The following is a 10,304-nucleotide window of genomic DNA, read 5'->3' as shown; positions in this document are numbered from 1 at the left end:
TTTCAGCTTTTAACCTGTATTTCTCCAGATCTGTGTCCCTGCATTCCGACGGGTCATTTGATATATCATAATTAGAAACGTAAATATACGTCATTACCAATTTAATACATTATAACACTGGTAGCCATAAAAAACCCAACAAAATGAAAAGAATCTCACAAAACTTCAGATCCCAATGACATGCATCTAGGTGGAACTGTTTGTTGTAACAACTGGGTACAGTATAGGATAAAGTAGGGTTAATGGATAATTTTTGTTGTTCTCCAGGAATAACATTTATGATTTGAGCTGTTTCCTTTCCTGCATGCCAGAGTAGATAAATCCCTTTACAAAACAATGACATCAGATTGAAATCAAGCACAAACAAAAGCTCTTTTTTTGTATTATGTTATTATGTTGTAAATCAACTTAATGTTTATAGACTTAACATTAATTATTGTATTTCTTTGTGTGTTGTGTTAACTGATATTATTTTGTGTATTTTTCTGTCCTCTTCTCAAAGAGAGAAAACGAACTAATTTTCTTTTCGGAATATTTCAACAATTAAAAACACCAGATATCACAATGATGTACATTTGCATCGCTATCAATTGTGCCAAACTATATCTTCAAGGTTTAGTCCACCCTGTACCAGCTATACTTGAACTCTTTTTTTTTATTTTTTCAACAGTAACAAAATAAATCTGGATTCTTCCTGCTAAAAGAGGAGTGTAACTAACCAGTAACACAAATTACTTCTGTTTATCTCGGCCGATGAACTGGTTCAACCAGTCACACACTTACACATTTTGTGACGTAATACACCCACCCACAAAACATATTTTGCATGCATTATTAGAGCTTTGATGAAATAATAGTTACTGTATTCAAATTGGATGAAAGTGGTTAAAATATCTATTAGACTCTTTACACAGACAATGTACAGGGTTGGGGAGTAACGAAATACATTAACTGGATTACGTATTTAAAACACAAAATATAAGTAACTGTATCCCACTACAGTTACAATTTAAATCATTATTATTTATAATACAGTGAATCACTTTCTTATGATGTGTTACATTCATACGAGCAGACAGAGAAGTACATTTGAAGTAAGATTGGAGCAGAAGAAATAGAAATCTTGTGTAAATTGTCAGCTTAATGCTATAATCTAAAATGTTATTTCTAGCCATTTTACATGCACGTTACAAGGCACGATCATATTTTTTTATCAAGAAAATTCACATTGGATCATAATTTCTTTTTAGTAAGACCTTTGATATTAGGGCAAAAATCGTATTCTTGAAAAACTTTATATTGTTTTCCTGTAAAAAAATATCTAAAAATCCTTAAAACAAGATCAGTTCGATTTATCTTGTTCTAGAAACAACACTACATAAGATATTTAGGTTTTTCAGAGAATGTATTTGTAACATGTATATTTTGTCTTACTGTACTGGCAGGTTTATATAGACAAAACAAGTGAAAAAATCTTCCAGTGCTGAAGAAGTAATCCAAAGTATTTAGAATACGTTTCTGACCTTGAGTAATCTAACGGAATATGTTACAAATTACATTTTACAGTATTCTGTAATCTGTAGTCGAACACATTTCAAAAGTAACCCTCCCAAACCTGGCAATGTAATATTAGCACACAAGGCAGTGAACTGCATGTTCAATATAAGATTCGAAAGCAATATTTTATAAGAACGTTCAGAGAAATTCTTTGTATATATTTTTTATTTATGTAATCAAACAAGACTTTGAGATATAAACTTATAAAAGATGTCATTCACAACAAATTATTATTATTTATTATATATATTGTATAAAACGTATAACTTTAATGCAATTTTTTATGTTCCATGCAGCCTCGTGCCTGTGACCGAATCACAGCAGTGCTGATGTAGGGCCATATCGCACTCTTGCTCGTGTGATATTGCTTAAATGTGTGTATATATATATATATATATATATATATATATATATATATATATATATATATATATATATATATATACTTTATTCATACTGTATCAAAATAAACACAACTTTTAAAACTTCTTGATTTAAAAGTAATCCAGCATTTACAACACTGTACGGTCACGCTTTTAGTAAACGTCATACAAGACAAGAACCTCTTTACATTTTTGTCTTCCATTTTTCTGAAAAACAATGAATAGTAGCATGTAAAAAAAAACTTGAAAACGTACGTTTCAGTGCGTTGATTCACTTTTTGATACAAAGGCACCCTGTGTAGGACCAATCCCAGCTAAAAAAATGTCATATCTGATCATAACGAGCAAGTCTGAACAAAGCCAGCCTCAACTCTTACACCAGCAGTGTAAAACAGATGAGGTTACATGTTTTCTTGATTTACCATATTATGAGGCCATTGTTGTTTTTTCAGCAGAGGTTTGAATTTGAGTTCAGAGAGAGTCCATCCATGTGTGATTGTTGATGAATATCAACTATGAAACCTTTTTTCCCAGATCTTTGTAACAAATACTAAGACATGAGCAAATGAGACACAAAGTTTCAGTAAACTTGTGAACCATTTACATATTTTCACATTCAGTGCAGCTCCACACTTCCTCCATCCAGTATCTTTTTGTGTGCTTGTGAAGGTGGGGTTTGCGCAAGGTGTGTTCTTAGTGAATGCATTCCTGGTTATTTGATAACACAGCTTTTTCATGGGTTTCACCTTTGTTCTCTTTATGTAAGGAATACTTTACAGAGGGAAGAATAAATAAGACGAACATTAATTAAGTTAAACTTTTTTTGAATTAGTGATAGACCAAAATACAATCTATTGACTTGGCAGATAAAGTAGTCAATATTTGACCAATTTGAGAGTATCAGTATTTGCTGAAAACCACCCCACGGTATGTATTAGCCTATATCACATATTTATTGCTATAATATCTGTATGCCATATTGTAGCAGCCACTGAAAAACCCATCAGTCATCATTCAGAATCATGGTAACATTAAGGCAGTACTTTGAGCTTGTGTTGGAGCCTAAATAACTAGGCTGGTAATCAAGACACCAGGTTTGATCACAGGTAGCAGTGACACAGGAAGTTAATCATCACTGTGCCAATGGGCGAGACACTTAATCACTGGTAATTCTGGAGTAAAGCTTTCTCAAATTGACAAAGATCCAAGACTGGCAGTTTCTTGGAGTCATGAGGGCTTAGGTTTGAAGCCTGTTTTATGCCTCCAGAAAAATCTGATTGTTTTTTATACATAGGTATTGAGAGATTTGGAGCAGAAGCTCTAATGTCCACACTCTGCCTATAAGCTGGTTTAAAGGTTGGCTTGAGCTCAGATTTAAACTGTGGTTTAGATTCTGGTTTATACTCATACCCAAACTTTGTATTAGACTCAGGTTTATACTCATGTGTACTGTCCAGCTTGTGCATGGGAACAGTGCTGTTACTGTCATCATCTCTGTATCGTCCGTGAGGCAGTGTGTTGCTTCCGTGATGCCTTTTAAACATGTTGGCACAGAGAATGATGCGTTTGGAGATGAGATAGATAATCTCACAAACACTGAGCACAATGCACAGTGCTGAAGCTCCAACCATGAAGTAAGTGAAGAGCCTTTTCTCTGTGGGTCGGCCAATGTAGCAGTCCACAACATTTGGGCATGGTTGGACTTCACACTTCACCAACCTAGGCATGTCGAAACTTTCGTAGATGTAATGGAGGATATACAGGAAGATGATCTCTATGGCAGTCTTAACAAAAAGGCTGATCAAGTAGGTCCACCAAAGTCCACCGTGTTTCTTTCCAGTGTTGTCGTAGAGCTTGGCATTTTCACCATGCTTGGCACGATACTTGCGTTCACGTTCATCACGGTACTTCACATGCATGACCACCATCAGTGATGGACAGGTGACGAAGATGAGCTGCAGGGCCCACAGACGGATGTGGGATATGGGAAAGTAGTGGTCGTAGCAGACGTTCGAGCAGCCCGGTTGCTTTGTGTTGCAGTCAAAGTCTTTCTGCTCATCACCCCAAACCTTTTCCGCAGCTACAACGTAAACCATCACTCTAAACACAAAAACCACAGAGAGCCAGATGCGACCAAACGCAGTGGAGAATTTATTCACTCCACTGAGTAGGGCTTGGAAAGTCTTCCAGTCCATGGCTCAACTCAAGAAAAGTCCACCTCGCTCTTGTCTTCTCTGAATTCTTCTTCTGATCCTCTTTGACACAAAGTTTGTCTCAGAAAAACAGGTAACGCAACCTAGAGACAAAGCAGAGATATGTGTGAAAATGCCATTGTGAGAACTCATTCAAACCACATATGGTATGTATTAACAAAATCAAATGCTGCTTTAAAATATTTTACAGTGAGGGTACACTTAAATCATAAAATTGTAGGACTATATGCAGGAGACATAAAGCCTAGTGCAGTTCTACAGCCTTGCCTGAATTCAAAATCCACCAAGAAAGTTTTCCTCAACACTAGTAATATATTTAAGCTTACAAAGACTGTGTGTGCCATCAGCTCTTTCACATAAAGGCTAGTTTTATAATCATAATTTCGCAGTGTATGTTCACGTGTTGAATTTCCACTGCTAAGTTATCTTGATTAGTGTAAACTCAAACTAAAGCTATATTGCTTCACTTTTGTCTCTCTCCTTCTAATTTAAAAAACAATTGTTTAAACAAAATTCCGTTTCTGTTTCTAGTGGTCAATCTCAAATAATTTTGCCCCTTTTTAGCTTTCCTCAGATTTTCAAGCACTCTAAAATAAACATACACATGACTTTTAATATTAAAATGATTAAATGAATGGTTATAGAACTCAATAAAATCGAGCGTTTACACAAAACTTATAAAGACAGATGTTCAAGAGTTAACTGAACACTTTGAATCGCTCTAAAAACTTTACAAAAATGTGTTTATTACTTACTTTTGATGTCTCAATGCTCTTAAAATTCAAAGGCAGTTAAACTTGTCTCTAAATGTCTCTGTTTGCGGCTCTATGGGTCTGGTTTAGTTAACATGCCTCCAGCCTTTGAGGGTGGAGTACTTGTGTCTATGTAAATCCAATGTAATATGACTCCACAATTTTTTCTTTACTATTTTTTTTCTTATGGCAAAAGCAAAAAAAGTAATGCTTGTTAAGCAGTCATGTTTTCCATGGTTTTGCACAATAAATAAAACCAGTGGTGGAAACTCGGGGGTGGCCAGGTTGGCCGTGGCCACCATGGACCGAATCCTGGACACCCCATTGGACACCCCACTCGCAATTGCCGTTTTGGTCATTTTTTGTCTTAGGCGCAATTTAGTTTGGTACTTGGTCTCTGTACAATCACAGCAAGTATTAGATTTAACGTGTGTTCAGAGACTTTAGTGGCAGCTGGATTTGTGATTCTGAAAAACGAATAAGAGAGGAGAACTTGAAGCTGATAATAATATGAATGGTTAAGGATTTGAGGCTGGTCATAGCAGTTTTGATCCCAGGTAAGGTAGAAGTGAAGGCTTCAACTACAAAAGTCTCTGTAGTTCTTCAAAACCAGTGTTGCAAGAGAGATTCAGCTTGTTTACACGTGGACTGCTAAAGACTTCTGAAGAATGCCAACCCCATTTGTGGATGATTTCTGATTCAGGCATGATAAATGTGAGCTCTAGTTTTAAAAATGGTTCTCTACAATTTTCATTACAGTGAGTTGTCATATTGACCATAAATAATTTCATGTTCTGTCTGAAATTGTTTGTTCATGTTGTGAGGAAACAGTATGAAGCATTGCAGAAGAAACAATTAGATTGTGCAGGTGGGTTTGAATGTTTTAGAGCAGGAGTCTTCAACAATTTTCGGACCTTGTTGGATAGAGAGACGGAGCCAGGACCCTGTTGCATATTTTACAAAATCGAGTGTTGCATTTTATGCCTATAAAAACATGTTTGGTAGGCTACCATATTATTGTATGTACATACTTTATGATGTTTATATTGCCAAGCTTTTGACAGAAACATTAAATAATGTACAGCAGGTATCTGCAACTGGAAATGTTTCATTTTCCTTAACACTGTTCCATGCCCCCTCCTTGAAAGACAGACAGACCCTGCCAATGCGGAATAATTTTTTAATAATGTTATTAAATGGAGTCTTCATCTCATATGAGTGATTGGCTATGGTGTTTGAGCCTTGTCTGTTTTGGCGCGAAACTGTCCGCTATAAAAACAGGTGCACAAACACCATTCCTCAGAATTTCTGACTGAGAACAAGGAGCACATCACTCAAACCTCAAGAACTCTTGAGTCTTGTAGTGTGGCTAGCATTTGCAATGTCTCATTCCCTTCGTCTCAGGGAACCGAGGTTACGTATGTAACCGAGACGTTACCTTATGACTCAGTACAGGGAAGGGAGTTTACTTATAATGAAAGTGCTTGTGACTTTATGGTAAATTATGGCCTGTTTGTGTAAATGATGGGGAGCCCATACTTTAAGGGAGGGGCATAAGTATATATATATATATATATATATATATATATATATATATATATATATATGGCCAATGAATAGCCAATGCTCTTATGAGAGAAGACTTATGAAGAAAATTCCTTATGGGAATGTGATTTGAGAGGACCATCCTGCTGCAAAATATATGTCTTGTAAGGACACACCATTCATCCATGCCCATGACGAGGCCATGACTCTCATTGGGTGTGCTTTAACACCAGTTGGACAAGTCTTACCCTTGCATAGACAATCCAGTGAGAGAGCCATTCCTTGGAGACGGACATTCCTTTTGTGCATCCTCCATAGCATATAATGAGCTGATCAGGCAGTCTGATCTGGCAAGTATGCTCAACATATGCATGTAGTGCCAAATGCAATTATTGTTCCTCATCCAAATTAAATGGAGGAGGAAAGAAGGCCTGAAGGTGAACCACCTGTGCTTTGAAGGGTGTGGTTGGGATCTTCCTGGTTTGACAGTGGCTCTTGAAAGACTGGGGCCAAACTCCAGACATACATTTTTGACTGATGGCGCATGCAAGTCACCTACCCATTTTACTGAGGTCAGAGCCAGCAGAAGTGTTGTCTTAATGGAGAGCAAATCAACAGAATCCAATGGCTCGAAGGGGGGCCTTGCGAGAGCTTTTAGGTCTAAAGTTAAGTCCCAAGTCGGGACTGTAGTTCAACGAGGTGGGTTTAATCGTCTTGCTAGGGCTGTGGATGGCAGATTGTGCCTTGCGCTTTAGATAGTAGATCCCTCCTCAGCGGTATTTCCCATTTTGGCACAACTGATAAAACCATTTCCTTGTTCTCTCAGACTTTGCATATGACAGAGTGAATCAGGCATACTGAGGGAAATGCATATTTGCATTTCGCCAGCCATTTGTGTGCCATTGGGTCTTTTAAGGCCAGAAATACAGCCAATAGCTCTAGGCGCAACACCTCACTGGAAAAATTCAAGAGCTGTCCGTGGCGGATGCTCCCGCCATATATCCCAATGCGTTCTGAAACAACTTCAGTCTAATTGTTCTCCCCAGTTTGAACGGAGACAGACTCTTTAGAATGACTTGAACGCGCTCCCATGTGAGGTGCACTTGCCCGCTCGTTGAGTCTAGGTGGACTCTCAAAAAGGAGATTTGTTGGCTGGGGGAGAGCACACTCTTCGCCCAGTACACATTGAGGACCAAGCTCTTTAGATGATGAAGCAGTAAGTCTCTGTGCTGGCATAACAGAGCCTCTGATAGCGCCAGTAACAGGCAGTCATCAAGGTTGTTCAATATGTGTACGCCGCTCACTCTCAGAAGAGCGAGAACCACATCGATGCACATAGTGAATGCGCGAGGAGCCAGAGACAGTCCGAAGGGCAGGACTTTGAATTGATAAGCTGTTTCCTCTAACGCGAATCTCAAAAAAATCCTGTGATGTCATACAATTTTAATATGGAAGTACGCATCCTTCAGATCTATCGACGCAAGCCAATCGTGTGGGCGTACATGCGATAAGATCCGTTTCTGAGTAATCATTTTGAATGGCCGCTTTATGAGAGTGCGATTTAAATGTCTCAGATCCAGGATTGGATGAAGTCTGCCGTCTTTCTTTGGAACAAGAAAATAACAGCTGTAAAACCCTTTTTGTGCTTGACAATTTGGCACAATCTCTATTGCATTTTTCACAATAATAGTACTTCGGCTCGTAACACTGGCACATTTTAGGGTAAAAAGTGCAAATTGGATCGTATAACCATGTTCAATAGTTTTTTGCACCCATTCTAATATACCCATTAGGGCTCGCCAAGAGTCCGCATAATGGGACAGAGGGCAATTTGATTGTTCACTGTATGATATGATGCGACGCTCACTATAGGGAAGCAGTTGCACATAATGTGTGTGCTTTGAAGAGGAAAAGGGCTATTTTTGAGAATGTGATAATCTCATGCATTTGCAACAAGTGCTGTATTCTTTTTTGCACTTATTGCATTTTTTATTGCATTTATTTGAGTGCAAGTCACAGAAACATCTTGAACAATATTGTGAACAACAATATTCCTTTCTTGACAACCAGTAGTGGGGAGATGGGGAACAGTGTTTTGTGTCTCCAATCAAGCCTTTTTTTGGAGCAGACCCAGAGGGAACCACAGGCTCTGCTTTCTGCTTCAAAGGGTTGTGCCCATCAGGAGCGCCTTTGTTGCACTGGAGACACTGGAGCATCCAAAAGAGTGGCTTTTGCCTTATCACTTATTTCTTTGTGGGACAGCCATATATGTCGATCCAGAACTGCCAGGTTGCCCATGGACTTGCCTATGTTCGCCGTAGCACTGCAGGGGAGCGGAAAGTCTTCCAGGAAAGATTCTGCTCGCTAACTCGAGTGTATCGTTGGCGAAAGAAGCAGGCTTCTAGACAATATTTGATCGCTGTCTTAAAGGAAGGAATTCTGAGGAAATGGTGTTTGTGCACCTGTTATTATAGCAGACAGTTTCACTCCAAAACAGGCGGAGCTCAAAAACCATAGCCAATTATTGTAGAAAAGTTTCAAATTAGGTCATATAAGAAGGTATTCTCCATATGCGTTGCTACATAATGTTGAGTGTACTGAGTCATAAGCGAACTGGCTGCCATCTGCACAACAGCACAACATGACCAACGCAAAGCAGACATCTTTACTCACGCGACCCTCTACTGCAGCGCTGCTGAACCTGATATGTGTCGCGCTTTGAGTGCCTCGTGATCAGGTGTGGAGCCAGGACTTTTTCACAGGGGTGGTCGGGCAGGGGCAGAGCGATCAGTCTGTGGTGGCACAGAAATTTTCGGGCTGTAATGCGTGTGGTGTGGCCAATGGCACACAACTAAGCTCCGCCACTGCTCGTGATGAGCTTGTGAATGGTTTGTCCGTGCTGCGTGTTTCAAAATCTGCTGACTAGCTCAGTTTCGTCACAGTTATTTAGCGTTCCAATCAGTTCATATCTAAATACAACAGGATGCACGAATATGAGCAAGGATTAAAAAGAAAGGGGAAGCTTTGGCATGCAGGTGCGAGGAACTTCAACATGTGCATGGATTGCTCATGTGTGAGTGATTACTACAAGTGCCAATGGTGTATCAAACAATAATTTGCAGAACCCCTGTGGTCCCACCGTGAACCCCCTGTTTTAGAGCCAACTGATGCTCTTGTTTATGTAGTGCAAAGTTTACTAATTTCATAGCCTAAAAAAATATTATTAATAAAAACATTTGTTAAATATGCACTATTCCACCTTTAGCACCAAGCGATTTAAGTAGTACATATTAGTGTAGTTGTCAATGTATGGTTGTGATTATTATGACAAATATTTGTACTGGTGGAACAGGTGTTGATGATAAGGAAAACTGAGGGAGAAGAAATAAAGCTTATGAGAAAGACAGGAATGAATGGGGAGTGGAATCATGGGCGTGTTAAAAACAGGAAAGAACTTGTTCGATGGGTTGCCACTCCTAAAAGAATCTAGCTGTGACTGGACAGTAACCACTAAACTGGCTTAACACGAATCTACCCACATCCTATAACTTTCTCTGTTCAGGGACTGATTGTTATTATGGAATAAAGAAAAACAGATAGAAACAGGTCTGCGGTTCTTGGTAATGAATCAGGGAGAGATTTTTTGGTCTTTGGGGCCATTATGAATGTAATAAAAGGAGTGACAACTGAATGGTGTAACTAGCTGAAATAGAGTTACACAATAGCCTGTGGACATGTTTAAGCAAAAAGGGGGGTTTGATATTCTGCAGTTCAACAGGCATGCACAAGTCTCCAGGTAGGCTTGGCACACTTTTTTTAAAAAATCTTCTTAGCACTGTAACAACTCTGGTGAT

At 38.7% G+C, this 10,304-nt stretch overlaps 1 protein-coding gene across 1 annotated transcript; it reads right to left on the bottom strand.

The window, feature by feature from the left end:
* Window positions 1–1,958: 1,958 nt before the first annotated feature.
* On the bottom strand, window positions 1,959–5,006 carry LOC127662548 (gap junction beta-3 protein-like). Its single transcript, XM_052153774.1, has 2 exons — window positions 4,909–5,006; window positions 1,959–4,236 (listed from the first exon to the last, which is right to left on the bottom strand). Exon 2 carries the CDS (start codon window positions 4,133–4,135, stop codon window positions 3,101–3,103), a length of 1,035 nt encoding a protein of 344 aa, XP_052009734.1. The 5' UTR covers window positions 4,136–4,236; window positions 4,909–5,006; the 3' UTR covers window positions 1,959–3,100.
* Window positions 5,007–10,304: the final 5,298 nt, after the last annotated feature.

This window comes from Xyrauchen texanus, chromosome 22 (genome assembly GCF_025860055.1).
Source record: "Xyrauchen texanus isolate HMW12.3.18 chromosome 22, RBS_HiC_50CHRs, whole genome shotgun sequence".
NCBI classification, from domain to species: domain Eukaryota; kingdom Metazoa; phylum Chordata; class Actinopteri; order Cypriniformes; family Catostomidae; genus Xyrauchen; species Xyrauchen texanus.
The sequence above is the reverse complement of the archived record's forward strand: the minus strand, read 5'-3'. Positions and strand labels throughout refer to the sequence as shown.